General features: G+C 41.1%; 1 protein-coding gene across 4 annotated transcripts in view; it reads left to right on the plus strand.

The window, feature by feature from the left end:
* Positions 1-19,127, plus strand: part of dgkb (diacylglycerol kinase, beta) — an 801,318-nt gene that overhangs the window by 219,103 nt on the left and 563,088 nt on the right. For all 4 annotated transcript variants that reach the window (XM_072575379.1, XM_072575382.1, XM_072575380.1 and 1 more), the window contains exons 6-7: positions 169-339; positions 13,115-13,164. In XM_072575379.1, coding sequence (XP_072431480.1) covers positions 169-339; positions 13,115-13,164 — 221 coding nt within the window. The remainder of the gene's footprint in view (positions 1-168; positions 340-13,114; positions 13,165-19,127) is intronic.

Consider the following 19,127-nt stretch of genomic DNA (forward strand, 5'->3'; position numbering starts at 1 on the left):
GATTCAGATGCTTTAATTTTCTAATAATTAAACATTTTAAATATACATTGTTTTTATTGCTGTTATCTTCAAGAGAAAAAATAAGCCACACATTCTACCCAGTGAATTAGTTCGGGGAAAACCTGGAACTGCCAAAGTTACTTGAAAGTTATCTTTTATTTCATTTAGGATTGGAGAACTCGGAAACAAAGAGTGAGCTACAGATGATCAAAGGAATCCCATCCCCTTCTGTAACATCATCCCTTGCCAGCAACGATGAGTCCGATGTGGTTCAGTTGAAGGATATTGTTTGCTACCTGTCATTACTAGAAGGAGGACGACCTGAGGACAAGCTAGAATGTATGTACATTATGCATATTTTAAAATTCATCCATAATAAAGCTGTTGGATGTTATAGATGTGGAATTTCCTGAGACCTTGAATTAACTATCAGAGGAAATGAGGATAGATTTATAAATGCTAATGCTGTAGATCATAAGCATTTATGGATCTACTGGTGCTAAAGTTAGGACCAATTAATAGAAGCCAAGGTGATATTTCAATGTTGTTTTGCAGTCCTTATCAATTTGACTGCTGAGAGTACACTTGAAACTAATTAACTTTTGTAGAGAATGTGAACAGCACTCCTGAAAATATGTGGCCTGGAATAATCTTCACTACTAGGCCCCATTGTAAAACTGAGCCTAATTCAGTAATAGAAGAAATGATAGTTGCTCTGGTTGTCCATGCCTGGATGTATTGTAGAACATAGAACATTACAGCGTAGGATAGGCCCTTCGGCCCTCGATGTACACAAGAAGAACTCCCTTTATGTGAATAAAACATAGTGATTGAAAACGACGACCAATGCAAAGTGTCTTCTCCTTACATTGCAAATACCCAGCAAAGTCTTAGAGCAGGAGGCTCAAAGAGTTAGTAAGGTTCCGTGGATGTTTAAAATTGGCTAAGTAAATGGTTTCATAGTTCTTGGAAATTCGGTATACTGTACAAGTTCAGACTACATAGTCCACATTCAGCTCAGAAGGCAAAATACTATGTTGAATTCCAACTTTCAGACTTCAAATTGTTTGGCAATTTTATAAGTGACCTCCTTTGTCCTACTAACTTTAACTTCCCTTGGTAGAGATGGCACTGTCTTGTTTCCTGGTAGATATTTTGACCTCCAAAGAGAGTTCAATGTTTTGAGAATGACGCAATTTTTAAATAATAGCCATTGCTATGAAATCTTTAAATACTGAGATATTTGTATCATTGATAGCCACAGGTGAGGTGCTGGGAGATTGGTGGTTGGCTAATGTGGCACCATTTATTTAAGAAAGGCAGGAAGGAAAAGCCAAGGAGCAATAGATCTGTGACCTTGGTGTCGTGGTAAGTAAGTTGTTGGAGGGGATTCTGAGGGAGAGGATTTGCATGCGATTGGAAAGGCAAGGGCTGATTAGGGATAATCAACATGGCTTTGTGCATGGGAAATCATGTCTTACTAATTTGACTGAGTTTTTTGAAGCAACAAAGAAGTTTGATGAAGGCAGAGTGGGAGATGTCTATTTGGGCTTCAGCAAGGCAGTCAGCAAGATTCTGCATGGTAGACTGGATAGCGAGGTTAAATCACATGGAATCCACAGGGAACTAGTCATAGAGTCATAGAGATGAACAGCACGTAAACAGACACTTCAGTCCAACTTGTCCATGCTGACCGGATATCTTAGCCTAATCTCGTACCATTTGCCAGCACTTTGCCCACATCCCTCTCAACCCCTTCTATTCATATAACCATCCAGATGTCTTTTAAATGCTGTAATTGTACCAGCCACCATCACTTCCACTGGCAGCTCATTCCATACACGCACCACCCTCTACATGAAAAGTTGCCCCTTAGGTCTCCTTTATACCTTTCCCTCTCACCCTGAACCTATGCCCTCTAGTTCTGGACTTGCCCACTTCAGGGGAAAGACCTTCTCTGTTTATCCTATCCATGTCCCTTATGATTTTATAAACCCCTATAAGGTCACCCCTCAGCCTCCAACAATTCAGGGAAAACAGCCCCAGCCTGTTCAGCCTCTCCCTATAGCTCAAATCCTCCAAACCTGGCACCGTTCTTGTAAATCTTTTTTGAACCCTTTCAAGTTTCACATCTTTCCAATAGGAAGGAGACCAGAATTGCACGCAATATTCCAACAGTGACCTGTCCAGCTGCAACATGACCTCCCAACTCCTTTCTCAATGCTCTTACCAACAGTAAAGTCAATTGGAAATAAAATTAACTCGAAGGTAAGAAACAGAGGCTGGTGGTGGAGGGTTGTTTTTCGGACTGGAGGTCTTTGACCAGCGGTGTACCATAAGGATAAATGTTGGTTCCACACCTTTTAGTCATTTGCATAAATGATTTGAATGTCAAAATTGGAGGTATGGTTAGTAAGTTTGCAGATGACATCAAAATTGGTGGTGAAATGGACAGTGAAGAAGATTATCTCAGAATACAACTGGACTTTGATCAGATGGGCCAATGGGCTGAGGAGTGGCAGATGGAGTTTAATTTAGATAAATGTGAGATGTTGCATTTTGGTAAGACAAACAGGGCAAGATTTATACAGTTAATGGTAGGGCCCTGGAGAGTGTTGCCAAACAAAAACACTCTGGGGTGCAGGTGCATGTTTCCTTGAAGGTAGAGTCACAGGTAGACAGGGTGGTGAAGAAGGCATTTGGCACACTTGCCTTCATTGGTCAGTACATTGGGTAAACAAGTGTCATGTTGTGGCTGCACAGGATGTTCATGAGGCCACTTCTGGAGTGCTGCATTTAATCCTGGTCTCCCTGTTATAGGAAAGATATTGCTAAATTTGAAAGTGAAGTGGGAGATGGCGTGGGGCAGGGTGACCGTGGGCACACTGACACACAAGATGGCTGCCGGGCTACAACATGGAGAGAGCCAGCAGAGCAAACACATACTGCCTGAGACCACCAGAATGCCAGCACAATGCACTCAAAACCTCGTTGAATAATTTAAGGCGGGCGGGGGAGAGAATGCACCTGAGGAGTGTATACTGCCTGCTGAAGTGTCCGGGTCCAGCCAACACCTTTGATAGAAATGCTAACAGTTTGATACAGACTCAATACGAAGTGCGAATAGCCCGGGCTGCAGTAATCGTCCTTCTCAGGAAGAGTGATTAGCGCCCATTACTACAGTGATGGACTTCCGTGCCGACATTGAAACTGACAATGTCTGCTTTGAAATTGACAATGACCACGCTGAAATTAACAAAGACTGCACTGGAACTGACAATGACTGCATCGAAACTATCAACAATTCTGCAATGTTTACAACAAACAAACTATGTTACAGAGACAATAACCTCATCACTGACCTATTATATCGCAAAATATATAAAAGTATCTTGAAATGTGCTCCAGGTTGAGAGGAGATTTGCAGCTGACCCCTGTGCTGTTGGTATCTTTCTCTCCCCGGAGTTCCAGTATTCCCTTGTACAATAAACTCTGTCATTGAACCCTGACTCTGCCTCAGAGACTGGTGATTTTCCCCACAACTAAAGGTTTCAAAAAAGATTTCACAAGGATATTGCTGCAATTGGAGGATTTGAGTTATAGGAAGAGGAAGAATAGACTGAGGCTTTTATCCCTGGAGTGGAGGTTGAGGGTAACCTTACTGAAGTTTATGAAATCATGAGTGGCATGGATAGGATGAATAGCCAAGGTCTTTTTCCCAGGGTAGGGGAGTCCAAAACTAAAAGGCATAAAGTTAAGATGAGAGGAAAGATTTAAGAGAGACCTGAAGGGCAGAGTTTTCATGCAGAGGGTGGTGCATTCTGGTGGTCTCAGGCAGTATCTGTGCTTGCTCTGCTGGCTCTCTCCATGTTGTAGTCTCATCTTGTGTGTCAGTGTGCCTAGTGTCACCCTGCCCCTCGCCATCTCCCACTACACTTTCAAATTTAGCGATATCTTTCCTAAAACAGGGAGACCAGAATGAACTGCCAGGGGAACTGGAGGCTGGTACAATTACAGCATTTAAAAGGCATCTGGATAGATACATCAATAGGAAGGCTTTTGAGGAATATGGGCTAAATGCTAGCAAATCAAGTTAGATCAGTTTAGGATAACTGGTCAGCATGGATGAGTTAGACCAAAGGGCCTGTTTCCATGCTGTATAACTCTAAGACTCTATACTCCTCTTCATGCCTTCATAATTGCCCTGATTTTAGTTTTATTTTAGTCACTAATGGAATGTGAGTGTTATTGGCTGACCAGCATTTATTGCTTGGCCTAAGTTGCCCTTGAAAAGTTGGTGGTAACCTGCCTTCTTGAATTGCTGCAGTCCATGTCGAACCACAATCCTGCTGGGGAGGGAATTCTAGGATTTTGACCTTGCTACACTGAAGGAAATATGATTACATTTCCATGTTCGGAGGGTGGGTGGCTTGGAGGGGAACGTGCAGGTGGTGGAATTCTTATGTATCTGCTGTCTTTGTCCTTGGATATGGTATTGGTTTGGAAGGTGTTGGCTCAGGAGCCTTGGTAAATTTCTGCTGTGCACCTTGCTGCGACTGAGTGTCAGTAAGTAGTGGAGGGAGTGGATGCTTGTTGATGTGTTGTCAACCAAGCAGGCTGCTTTGTCCTGGGTGGTGTCAAGCTTCTTGAGGGTTGTTGAAGCTGCAGGCAAGTCAAGGATTCCTGACTTCTGGTTGGGAGGCAGGCTTTGGAAAGTTAGGATATGAGTTACTCACTGCAATATTCCTTGCCTCTGACTTGTTCTTTTGTCATTGTATTTATATGGTGAGCCCAGTGAGTATCTGTTCAATGGTGACCCCCAGGATATTGATTATAAGGGATTCAGCGATGGTAATGCCATTGTCTATCAAGAACAGTGGTTGGATGTTCTCTTTTTCTCTTGTTGGTGATGGTCATAGCCTGACGTTTGTGTCGTGTGTATCTTACTTGCCACATGTCAATCAAAGCTTGGATGTTGTCCAGATTTTGTTGCACTTGAACATGGACTGCTTCAGTATATAAGGAGTCGTGAATGGTATGGAACATTGTGCAATCATTTGCAAACATTCCCTCCATCATAAGTTCAGAATTGGGAGTATCATTGAAGGAGCTGAATACAGTTGAGTCTAGGACATAACTCCTGCAGAGATGTCCTAGAGCTGAGATGACTAACCTCCAATAACCACTGCCCCACCTTCCTATGCGCTAGGTCTGACTCTAACTCATTTAAGACTCTAGTTTCAGATTGAACTACACCTTTTTTATATTTCTGGAAGATTCTTTCATATGATCACTCTTTTGTAACAATTATTTTAAAAATATTTTTAAGTTAGTCCTTTTTGGCCTAAAATATCAGTTCATTGCCCTAAAAAAAAATTGAGAACACATTTCAGAAATTCTCCATAAGAGAGCATTGTGCTCACTAGACTTACCCAGTCTATATATAGATTAAAGTTACCCATGATTACAGCATCCCTTAATAAGTGCATATCTAACTTCCTGATTCACAGCCATGCCCTACATTGGCAATGTTGTTTGGTGGCCTATAAAGCCATTCCTCACAATGTTTTCTATCTCTTGCCATTTTATAGCTCACCCAAACAGATGCTCTGTCTTGTTCTTCCAATTGGAGATCGCCTCTCTCCAATGCACTGATCCCATCTCTCATTATCATCACTGCTCCACCTCCTTTTCCTTTGTAACTGCCCTTCCTAAATATCAAATATCCTTTAATGTGCAGTTTCCAGTCTTGGTTACCCTGTAGCCATGGCTCTAGATTGCAATTAAACAATATCCTTTTATTTCTACTAGTGCCTTCAACTCACCAATCTTGTTGTCTGCATTCAGATCAATTGATGTTAATACTGTCTTTTTAAGACCTGATTTGATTTATTGTCATTGCATGTATCTAAGTACAGCGAAAAGCTTTGTTTTGCAAGCAGAACAGGCAGATCATAGCAAACAAGGACAGACCGATCATAGGGTGTTTACAGCGAGGCATACAGGGGCACGGTTGCACAGGAGGTGCACACAACAAGATCAACATTGTTTGAATTTAGAGGGCCCCATTCAGCAGTCTAATGATAACAGGGAAGAAGCTGTTCTTGAACCTGTTAGTGTGTGTGTGTTTAAGCTTCTGTCTCTGCTGATGGAACTGTTCTGTAAGTTGACCGTAATTGATTCTAGAACTTGTTTCTGCTGCTTTCCATATTCACTTAGTTCTTTTTGCCGAGATTCAACTTTTTTTATTCTATCAGAAATCCATGTAAGGTTCCCATCCCTCTGTCAAACACGTGCAAACCATCCCCAAGAGCATGACCAATTCCCCAACTGAGGGTATTAGTCCTGATTTTACTAAGATGCCGTTATACATGCTTCAATGCCACAGAACAGGACACAATTGCCCTAGAAATGTGAAGCCTTTCCTGCTACATCATCACCAATTTTCCAGCCACTTCTTCATTCTGCCATTTATTCCTATTCCTGTACTGACGAGCAAGTGGGACTGGAGATAATCCTGAGATTACCGCCTCTGAGGTCCTTTGTTCCAGTCTCTTGCCCACTCCCTGAAGTCCATGTTAGGATCTCATGCATTGTTCAGCCTATGTCATTGTGCCAGCATAGAACAAGATCTCTGACTCTTTACCTTCCCAAAAGAATGTCCTATGGTCTCCCTGTGACATCCTTTACCCTGGCACCAGGAAGGCAAAATCATCCTGAAATTGCATCTACAACAACAGAAAAGCATGTCTGTTCCTCTCGCTATTGAATTATCTACCACTATTATCCTTCCACTCCCTTTTTGCTCCCTGCTTGGCTTTTACTACATTGCTGTAATAAACCATTATTCTCACTCGTATCCAAAATGGAAAAAAAAATCAGTTCGTGAGTGAGATAAACTCAGAGGCTCTGCACGAACTGCTAAGCTTTCCTTTAAACTGTCCAGTGATCTCCATTCCCTCTCTGCTTGCATGCATTTAATGTGCTGTGGGTTCACTTTGTTAAATGTGCTGTTTATGTAGTCCCCAGCTTTGTATGGGCACCAAACTGACTCCATCCGATACCTGAGTTCCAAAATCCAGAGCTCATATTTTTGCAGCTGGAGACAGTTCCCATAGATGGGCTTGAATTATGTGTAGAGATGATTTTACTGCAGTTTCATTTCTTTCATGGGCACCATTTCAATATTCTGGTAGAAAATTCTGGTTTCTTTTTTCAGAGAAAAAGTGGGGAGAGAGCACCCTCTGCTGGATATTTACAGCTACTGCTTCCACACAGTAGACCACAATCTGAAATTGTCAATGGCTGTATTTAGTTTTAATGTGGGAAATAATAATTTGGTGAACACAAGTGGAGGTGAATCATGGTAAAATTCAAGCACATTGGGAAGTCAGCTGAGACTTGTGACTCCCACCCACATTTACCTACAGCATATCAGGCCGCCGGTGAGAAAATCCCCTTAGGAAAGGTCAGTTGTCAATTTCAGTGTATTAATAAGGTCAGGTGCACCTCTATTCATGTGGGTTTTGAAGTTTATCTTTGGTCTCATGGGTTCCCAGCTTCTTGGAATTGAGTATTGATTTCACAATGCATAGCCAAGAAGGAGTTACTGAGGGAACTGGAGCTGTGATGAAGAAGCAATGCCAGTCAACCTTCGAAGCTGTTTTCTTACATGCTTATGATGAAAGCTTTGTTCTCAATATTTTTGCTGAGAGGTTGTTTTGAAAACATTGGGAGTGGCATCAATACTTCGCATGTTTGGAGGTCTGATGTGCACTATGGAACTCTGGGCTATCAGGTTAACAGTGGGGGGTGGGGGGTGGGTGGGTGGGGGGCTTTTATACTCTGTCACTTCAGAATTCTGATGAAGACCTAAATGGCCCAGCAGCTGCACAGTCACCTGGCTGGCCAGTCCTGCACCTCTCCAGGACTGCGGAGATCAATAGAGAGCTGCACCCTGCTGGAAGCCATAGTCATAACAGAGGTCTACTTTGGCGAAAGTGAGGACTGCAGATGCTGGAGATCAGAGTCCAGATTAGAGTGATGCTGGTCAGGCAGCATCCAAGGAGCAAGAAGCTGATTTCTGATGAAGGGCTTTTCCCCGAAACATTGATTTTCCTGCTCCTTGGATACCGCCTGAACTGCTTTTCCAGCACTACACTCTCGACTCTGATCTGCAGCATCTGCAGTCCTCACTTTCTCCTTCATGTTAGGCGATATCAGACGTTTGCAGCCTAATGAAACTGGAGCTGATGCCAAGTGAATCTGGTGGCACCACTTCACCAGTGGCTGTCAAAGTAATGACCATCCTCCAGCACTTTGACATCTGGTCTTTCCAGGCCTCTGCCGAAGACATTCGCAGGATATTGCAGGCTACCTTTTCAGAGATGGATGGCTGATCAGCCAAGGCTGTCAGCTTCAGCTGTGTTAATGCCAGTCTGAATTGGGTTTGCAGCTAAAACTGCCTTCCCCTAGGCATCCAACATTAATACATACAACTGTTAAACACTCCTGAGTAATTGAGATAAATTTCATCAGCACTGAGGGCTTCCATCCCATCAGTGCTAGGCTGACCTGCAAATACGATGTATTTTCCTCAGGCAGGCATCCACCCTCCCTGATCACTGGCTCTAACTTTGTGCTAAGTAATTTCCTGACAACAACACACGAATGAGTAGAGAGCCAATTTGTTGTGTTGTTGATTGAGAGATACCAATGGGGTGTACACAGGGTGTAACTCTTCAACCCAATCCCACCACCATCACAAATATTTAACTTTGAAATAATGCCATCAGATCTTTTCACATTAATCTGAGCAGACAGATGAGGCCCTGGAAGAGCAGCACCCCTGACAGTGCAACACTCTAGTCTCCAGAACACCCCCCACTCCCTTTGCCGCACCACACCAGGGTTCTACCATATTGTATTGTGCATAGTTTTTGGTCCCCTTGCTCAAGAAGAGATATTTTTGCAATAGGGGGAGCACAATGAAGGTTGATGAGAATTAATTCCTGGGACATCACAATTGTTTTATGAGGAGACTGGGTCTGCATTCCCAATGGTTTCAAAGAATGAGGAGGGACCTATTTGAAACATATAAAATCCTTGCAGATTGTGACCTGGTTGATGTAGATATTTCACTGGTTGATGAATCTAAAGCCAGGGTAAGGAGGAAACCACTTAAGACTGAGATAAGGTGGAATTGTTTCTCTAAGTGCAGTAAATCTATGGAATGCTGAAACTCAAACAGCTGTTGAAGTTCAATCATGAAACATGTACAAGACAGAAATCGAGAGATATCTAGAGACCAGTGACATTACGGGAGATTTTGATGATGTGGGAAAGTAGGTTTAAAGTAGAAGATCAGCCAGCATCAAATTGCAAGGTGTAGCAGGCTCGATAGGCTGAATGGTCATCTCCTTGTCCTCTGATTGTATGTTCCGATGTTATTTTTATGTATATTTATACATGAAAACTCTTGAGTGGCTCTATACTCACATCCATGAGTTGGGGTTCAAGGGCCACTGGACAGAAGAAAGCAAGGTCAAGAACAATTTTCAGGACTGGCCTTCTTTACAGTGCTGCCTTTTACATATTAAGATTGAGTACCATGCATTTTGTAGTTTTTAATGTATGGCTATAATCTCACAATTATTGAAATACTATTCCATGAGTTGTACTGCTTAAGCTTGTTAATCTACCCCACATACAGATCTGTATGTCTCTTTAACATCCGCATGGCGAGACTTCAGGCTTCTGATTGGCTTTTCACATGTTTCTCTCTTTTCATTTCAGAACACTCACACTGTGCTATTAATGCTCAGTGGGGAGAGCACCGTCAGTGACATTGCACAGAGTCATAGAGATGTACAGCATGGAAACAGACCCTTCGGTCCAATTCATCCATGCCGACCAGATATCCCACCCCAATCTAGTCCCACCTGCCAGCACCCGGCCCATATCCCTCCAACCCCTTCCTATTCATATACCCATCCAGATGCCTTTTAAATGTTGCAGTTGTACCAGCCTCCACCACTTCCTCTGGCAGCCCATTCCACACACGCACCACCCACTGCGTGGAAAAGTTGCCCCTCAAGTCTCTTTTATATCTTTCCCCTCTCAACCTAAAACTATGCCCTCTAGTTCTGGACTCCACTACCCCAGGGAAAAGACTTTGTCTATTTATCCTATCCATACCCCTCATGATTTTATAAGTCTCTATAAGGTCAGCACTCAGCCTCCGATGCTCCAGGGAAAACAGCACCAGCCTATTCAACCTCTCACTATAGCTCAGATCCTCCAACCCTGGCAACATCCTTGTAAATCTTTTCTGAATCCTTTCAAATTTCAAGATCTTTCCAATAGGAAGGAGGTCAGAATTGCATGCAATATTCCAACAGTGGCCTAACCAATGTCCTGTACAGCCGCAACATGACCTCCCAGCTCCCAACTCAATACTCTTACAATAAAGGAATGTGTACCTAATGCCTTCTTTACTATCCTATTTACCTGTGACTCTACTTTCAAGGAGCTATGAACCTGTACTCCAAGGTGTCTTTGTTAAGCAATCTTCCCTCAGACCTTACCATTAAATGTATAAGTCCTGCTCTGATTTGCTTTCCCAAAATGCAGCACCTCACATTTATCTAAATTAAACTCCATCTGCCACTTCTCAGCCCATTTGCCCATTTGATCAAGATCCCATTGTACTCTGAGGTAATCTTCTTTGCTGTCCACTACACCTCAATTTTGGTGTCATCTGTAAACTTACTAACTATACCTCTTATGTTCACATCCAATTCATTTATATAAATGATGAAAAGTAGAGGACCCAGCACCGATCCTTGTGGCACTCCACTCGTCATGGGCCAACAGTCTGAAAATATTCTGCCACTACTACCCTCTGTCTTCTATCTTTTGAGCCAGTTCTGTATCCAAATGGCTAGTTCTCCCTGTATTCCATGAAATCTAACCTTGTTAACCAGTCTCCCATGGGGAACCTTGTCAAATGCCTTACTGAAGTCCATATAGATCACATCTACTGCTCTGCCCTCATCAATCCTCTTTGTTGCTTCTTCAAAAAACTCAATCAAGTTTGTGAGACATGATTTGCCATTCACAAAGCTGTGCTGACTATGCCTAATCAGTCCTTGCCTTTCCAAATACATGTACATCCTGTTCCTCACGATTCCCTCCAACAACTTGCCCACCACCGAGGTCAGGCTCACTGGCTTGTCCTTACCACCTTTCTTAAACAGTGGCACCATGTTAGCCAACCTCCAGTCTTCTGGCACCTCACCTGTGACTCTCAGCGATACAAATATCTCAGCAAGAGGCCCAGCAATCACTTCTCTCGCTTCCACAGAGTTCTCGGGTTCACCTGATCAGGTCCTGGCGACTTATCCACTTTTATGCATTTCAAGACATCCAGCACTTCCTCCTCTGTAATATGAATATTTTTCAAGATGTCACTATCTATTTCCCTACATTCTATATCTTCCATGTCCTTTTCTACAGGAAACACTGATGCAAAATACTCATTTAGCATCTCCTGCGGCTCCACACAAAGGCCGCCTTGCTGATATTTGAGGGGTCCTATTCTCTCACTAGTTACCCTTTTGTCCTTAATATATTTGTAAAAATCCTTTGGATTCTCCTTCACCCTATTTTCCAAAGCTATCTCATGTCCCCTTTTTGCCCTCCTCATTTCCCTCTTAAGTATACTCCTCCTGCCTTTATACTCTTCTAAGGATTCACTCAATCTATCCTGTCTATACCTGACATATGCTTCCTTTTTTTTTCTTAACCAAACCCTCAACTTCTTTAGTCATCCAACGTTTTCTACATCGACCAGTCTTTCATTTCACCCTATAATACAATCCCAATAAGGTGATCATCCCTTTCTTATTTCTCAGTTCCACCCAAATAACTTCCCTGGATGTATTTCTGGGAATATCCTCCCTCAGTACAGCTGTAATGCTATCCCTTATCAAAAACACCAGTCTCCCTCCTCTCTTGCCTCCCTTTCTGTCCTTCCTGTAGCATTTGTATCCTGGAACATTAAGCTGCTGGTCCTGTCCATCCCTGAGCCACGCTTCAGTAATTGCTATGATATCCCAGTCCCAGTTTCTGACCTTGCCATGCACCCTCTGAATGTTTGTGTTATGCTTTTATTTCAGCTTTCTGCACCATTGTTGCCATATTGACAAATCTTTGCTCAAGTGCTCTTAAAATTATTTGTCATTATTGTCACACATTATGTGTTCTGAAACTAATGGGTCAGTCTGACAACCACAATCGATTGATGATTATGTTGCTTGGTGATAAAGTGAAAGCTGTTTGTCAGTTTTCAATAAAAACTATGCCATTATTAGCAGTACAGAAAGCTGCATTTGCTAGATTTGTCCACCCACCTGTCACGTATGTTTTTGGGACTTGATTAGGAATCATACAACAATGATTAATAGCTAGTTTAGGAAAATAGTTGGCTTCTTTGTATTGTGTTATTAGATACTGTGGGCAAATCAAGAATTCTAACTTGATATGATGAATTTCTGAAGGTACTAACAAGTCAAATGCACTTGTATTTAACAACTTTAATTTTATTACAATTCTGACAACCTTTTTTTTAATAATCTTGCACTACACTTTGAAGTGTTCAGAATTACTTATTTGTTGAACATAATTATCAAAATTCTCTATGAACTGCTTCTTCAGCAATGTATAATGTACATTTCTTAAACAATGCAAGTAATTTATTGGAGAGGTAATTTGAATGATATTAACAAATAGGAAATTCTATTTCATCTTACCCTTCTATTTAAAGGCAGCTATTAATTATCCAAGCAGATGAAAATACATGAAGTAACTTTCAATTTAACAGTTCTTTAAATATTGCACATTGAAATGTTATTTATAACTCTGTGAAATACAAACCATAATTTATACAACATTGTACTACAATAGCGATACTTGCAAATGAGAAAGTTATAATGGTATGACAGAATATTCAGCAGCGATAGTGGTAATATTTATATAGTGAGTATACTTATGATGGAAACTTAAAACTCCATCAACATTTTTATTTTTAATAAACTTTTATTTTTCTTTTTAGTTATGTTCCGTCTTTATGACACTGATGGAAATGGATCGCTAGATAGCTCGGTAAGCTGATGAGAAACCTATCAATCAATGCAGTTATACTATTTATATTTTGTGGTAGACAGACAATTGATGCCTCGGTAAAAGTGAGGACTGCAGATGCTGGAAATCAGAGTCTAGATCAGAGTGGTGCTGGAAAAGCACAGCAGGTCAGGCAGCATCCGAGGAACAGGAAAATCGACGTTTCGGGCAAAAGCCCTTTTCCAACACCACTCTAAACTAGACAATTGATGTCTGCTTACCTATTTAAATGTTTATGTGACAAACGTATTTCTCAAATGAAGTTTTTCTTTGCTAAAATGTTATATATGTTTCACTATTGTTTATGTATTTGCCTTGTCGACTCTGTAGTGCAGTGAAATAGAGAAGATGTGCCATTATCTTTGGTTGAGAATTGCATTTGTAATTAAATGGTTAGAGTGGCAAAATAGATTAAAAATAGGTTTTCAATGCTATGATAAACAAAGATTTATGTCAGAGTTCTTATTGGGACAATATCCTGTCCAAGAAAAGCAAAGGACAGAGATCATGTGTGGCTTCAAAGTTCAGAACGAATTTTAACAAAAGCGCAACCAGCTCCTGCAAACTTTGACTGTCCAAATCCTTCAAGCAAAATGAACAGTCCCCACCATTCCCACACACACCATTGCAACGTAATGACATACACTCTTAAAATGATATGCATGTACCCAACATCTCCCTCTTAATATTTTTTGATCCAGGCACTGATTTTTCCAGGTGGATTTTAAATTTCAATGTTGACTGAGCTTTCTCAAACCTGTCAGTAGCCTCTTCATCTCAGTATGCAGAAACACACAGGCAAGTCAGAGGACGCATTATTCTCCTTCAACTTTTACTCTCTCCCCTAAAGTGCCACTAAACTCCAATGGTTCCAGTTTGCTTCTGCTTTAACAGATCACATTGTACGACTGTTAGATGCATCAATCTAATTCTCTTCTCACTTGTCCCATTCTGTCTTGTTTGGCATATCCCGTTTTACCTCTCCCAGGCATGCCATCCACCTTCCGTCTCTGTTCACCTGCTCCTTAACAGTCCTACTGTAGCTCTTCAATACAGTCACCTTGCTCAACCACAGAGTCTCTTAAAGCCATGCTCACTGCTCCACTAATCACTGTTCATAAGATATGATGACATAGGAGCAGGGTTAGGTCCTTCGGCCCATCGAGTCTACTCTGCCATTTGATCGTGGCTAAAATGCTTCTCAGCCCCATTTTCCAGCCTTCTCTCCATATCCATTCCACCCATTACTAATTAAAAATCTGTCTAACGCTTCAAGTTTACTCAGTGTCCCATCATCCACTGTACTGTAAGGGAGCAAATTCCACACATTCACCCTTTGGGAGAAGTATCTTCTCCTCAACTCTCTTTTAAATTTGCTACCCCTTATCCTAAGGTTATGACCTCTCATCCTAGGATGCCCCACAAGACAAAGCATCTGCTCCACATCTATTTTATCCTGACCTTTTGTCATCTTGAATACCTCAATTTGATCTCCTTTGATTCTCCTAAATTGTCGAAAGTATAAGCCTAAACTGTTCAATCTCTCTTCATACAACAAACCCCTCGTCTCTGGGATCAACTTAGTGAACCTCCTCTGAACTGTCTCCAATGCCACTACATTTTTCCTCAAACAAGGGGAGCAAAACTGCACACAGTGTTCCAGGTGCGGTCTCATCAATGCCTTGTACAGTTCAACAATACTTCCTTACCTTAATATTCTAATCCTTTAGCTACAAAAGCCATCATTCCATTCACTTTCTTTATTATCTGCGATACCTGCATGCTGGTATTCTGTGACTCATACATGAGGAATCCCTGATCCCTCTGCACGGAGCACCCCACAGTCTATCGCCATTTAGATAATAGCTGGCCTTCCCATTTTCCCGACCAAAATGCATGAACTCACACTTTTTTACGTTAAACTCAACCTGCCACAGTTTGGACCACTCTCCTAACCTACCTATATTCATTTGCAACGTTCTTATTTCCTCATTGCAATTTACCATATCGCCTATTTTTGTGTCATCCACAAATGTGGCTGCAGAGCCTTTTATCCCTGTATTCATGACATTAATATAGATTGTAAATAGCTGGGGTACAAAGGCAGAACCCTATGGCACCCCACTAGTTACTTCATGCCATCCAGAAAAAAAAAATTAGCCCAACTCTCTGACTTCCGTCCGTCAGCCAGTCACCCATCCAACATCAGTCTCCTAACCTCACTGCTCCTCCACTTGGAGATTTCCTTTCTCACTTTGTTGCTGCACCTCTAATCACAGCTGTATTTTGCCTTGTTCTGTCCAGCCAAATGCGCTGTTTTCAATACGTGTAATGTTCAGCATTACGGCTGCTTAAACTCACTGTTGTGAGCAGCCTGTTTGTTACAACGTGTGGCACGTTCAAGAATTTTCAAGGCCCTGCGTGCTCGCCCTTTAGAAGAAACACTAAATCCAGTCCTGCCACTAGCAAACACTAAATGAGTAACTCATTCATTGTGGTTGGAAAAGTAAATTAGTGCAATGAGAATACATTACTAATGTTTGAAATAGAAGAGCAAGCCTTGCTATCCTGTGGCTGACCTTTATCTGAGCATGAGTTGTTATGGGTGCCATCCGAAAGCTGATGTCCTTCTCTATTTATCAGAGTTAATATGGAAAAGTATAGAAGTTTATCTGCTGAAATAGAACAATTTATTCTCTTCTCACCAAATTTATCTATATAATGTTAAATATTTTAATAATTTCTATTATTTGTCTAAGGAAAAATTGGTAACTCAGTGAAGTTGTATAAATTTGTGGTCAAAGTTTAAAAAAAAATGTATTCTTGTAACTTTTGTAACTTTTCCACTAGTAAAAGACTTCAAATTATCACACTGGCAATAATTCTATAAAAGATACCAGTAATTCAAAAAGCTACATTTCTGCTGGTAATGAAAAAGTCTGTATCAGCTCGCAACAGAAGTTGGTCATACAATGTCAAGCATTTTGCATGACATTTGCTGTAGTCTCATTTATAAATGTGTATTTTACCATATCGCTGTGCAACTAAGATTGGTTCAGTGGTTGTTATCTCACATTTTTCTCTTGTAACATGCAATCTATTCTGTCGAATTTTAAAAGTTACCACAAGTACAAGCAAAGCCAACCTGCAAATACTTTCCACTTCCTTCATTGCAAGGTTTTCAGTTTTGCTATATTTGTGCTTTCATTCTTTAATATTTTTGAGGAATCGTCTTTAACTGATTGTGAAAATTGGTTCAGTGGGAAGGCTGTGGAGATGCTGAAACTTGTTTTTTTTCCAAGAAGATTATTCGAAAGTAACTTCAATACCTTTGCAAAAAAAAAGGATTCAAGAGACAAGTAAAATAAACAGTCAGAGCCTGACAGAATAAGGGGCTGTTTTGGATTGTTAGCAGAGAAATCAAATGGCTGGACTCATGACTGTCAGGAGTTTTCAGATATTGTTTAGAAATGTCAGCTTGAGTGTTGTCAGCTAAGAGAATAGCTACCCAACTCACCCCGCCACCCCCCCCCCCCCCAACTTTTTTGAGAGTCCATGTGAGAGCTGGGAAAAACTCATGTAATCATTGTCATAGGAAGCTCCCTTATGACATCTCCAGATCAAACTGCTTCTGAAAAGACCCCAGTGGCAATCACATGCGCCTTGTAACCTGCCTGTGTACCAGATCAAAAATCATTTGGAACATTTCTTATCCTATCCTCTTCCATCAAAGAATTAACAAATATATTGTCAAAGCAATTTCCTTTTCAAATTGACTTTTGCAGAGAAATCATCTTTATTTTGTCTTTAACTGCTGGGATGGGGTGCTGATGGTGGTGTTGTAAAGTCAACTTAATATTTATACTTTTATATTTCAAGCTGTATCTGATCAGATTTGTATTTTTGTTGTATAAGTCGTGTTTATATAGTTAATAAATAATTTTGCCTTTTTTAAGGAATCCGGTTGACAGATTTGTTTAAAATTCTGAAAGTAATCCAGCACTTAATATGTTACAAAACCAGTTAGTTTATCTTAGTATTGTTGGAGCACTGGGAGGACTTCCTCCACTTGTCTGTCAGGTAAATTTAAGAAAATCAGTTTTTAATTTAATACCTCAGCCAATGAAGCAATAATTTCATGCTTCTTTTTGTGTTCATATAAAGTTCTATGCAGTCAGATTAGAATGTCACCAGAACTGTTCAACACAAATACTGGGTAATAAGTTGGGTAACACATTAGCTGCTAGTGTATTTTTCCATTCTACTGCTAATCAATTCATATGGTTAACAATAAAACCATTCAAATCCTTTTACAGAACTGTTTAAAAACCTTGCAACTCAACGTGCCATTTTTTTTTGCAAAGTCTTCTCAAACAGCTCTTCCCAATTCAATGTTTACAAATGCTATGAGTAGTTATTTTATTGACTACCCTTTGTTGATTTACATAGTTAACTGATCCCTCTGCCCCTGTTTTAAAAGTAGGAATCGAAGTTATAACTCAGACACGTGTTGCTGTCATCCCAGTTATTTATGTAAGAGACAAGCTTTGCTCATGGGTAATACTCATTCAACAATAGCATAATACAAGCAGTAAATGCTGGAAAGACTGGCAGGGACTGCAGACAGTGAAACAGAGTTAAGATTTGAGACCTGCCCTTGCGTTAAGAGTGTGGCTGAGCATCACTTCCAGGTCTGAATACTGTATTGACGATCCTGGGAGGGTCAGTGCCACTTCAGTGAGATGAGTTTGTGTTGGAGGCCTGGTGCGCACTTCAGGCCAAATAATGACAAGCCATCTTGATGGGATTCCTGGGCTTGACCTTCAGTGATTATAAGGGAGCAGCTGTCAGGTACTGGGTGTATAGGTTTTGCAGACGTAAGCAAATCTTCAGGAAGATCATCTGTCAGCAGGGGCTCATTGGACATCGGACCCAACACATCTCTTTTTGCAGTTCCTCCCAGTCCCATCTTAAAGCCAAACTTACTGGGATGGGGAATGTTCTACACAACATTTCAAGTTTGTCTCCACCAATGATCTTTTCTTTGAAGGGCAGCACAGTGGCTCAGGGGTTCGCACTGCTGCCTCACAGCATCAGGGACCTGGGTTCAATTACAACCTTGGGCGATTGTGTGGAGGTTGTACATTCTCCCCGTGTCTGCGTGGGTTTTCTCTGGGTGCTTCAATTTCCTCCCACAGTCTAAAGGTGAGCACATTCGGTGAATTGGCCATGCTAATTTGCCATAGTTTCCAGGGATGTGTAGGTTAGGTGTGTTAGTCAGGGGAAATGTAGTGTAATAGGGTAGGGGACTGACTCTGAGTGGGATACTCTTTGGAGGGTCGGTGTAGACTTGTTGGGCCAAAATGGCCTGTTTCACCATAGGGATCCTGTGATGGCATCTGCAGTATTTTTACCAAAGGCAGAATATATATATATGAATTTTAGAAATAGGTCAAAGCTACCTTGTTTCTATTGGAAAGTTATTTACTGCAAGTTATAAGAATGTTGGAGTATAATTCCTCATTTGTAAAATAATTATCTAATGTACAATTTTCCAGGAGAGCTGGAAGTATGATCTTGCTGTCTGCAAATTACCATGGTAGTCTTTGAAACGGCAGTGACAGCATGTCAGAGAGTTATTTGGCTGTGGAAGGTGCCATATTGATGTAAGCTATTTCTTCTTTACATGATTCGTATATAAAGGTTATGTCAGCCACAGAGTGAAAACACTTCTGTAGGACAGTTTTGGTAGTTAAAATTATCCAAAATGAAGTAAGAGGAATCTCTGACTTTTGAAGCTTTTAAAGCGAGTTTTGGAACAAAGAGCGATAGGGATACTGCAGTAACCTTCATGGGTCTCTGCTCGAGCCAGATTTTTACCACCTGGTAGCTAGCCCAGAGTCTCAATGCTTTTCTTAGATGGAATCTATGTGACTATTAATGGC

The sequence above is a fragment of the Chiloscyllium punctatum genome, chromosome 8 (assembly GCF_047496795.1).
Source record: "Chiloscyllium punctatum isolate Juve2018m chromosome 8, sChiPun1.3, whole genome shotgun sequence".
In the NCBI taxonomy this organism is placed as follows: domain Eukaryota; kingdom Metazoa; phylum Chordata; class Chondrichthyes; order Orectolobiformes; family Hemiscylliidae; genus Chiloscyllium; species Chiloscyllium punctatum.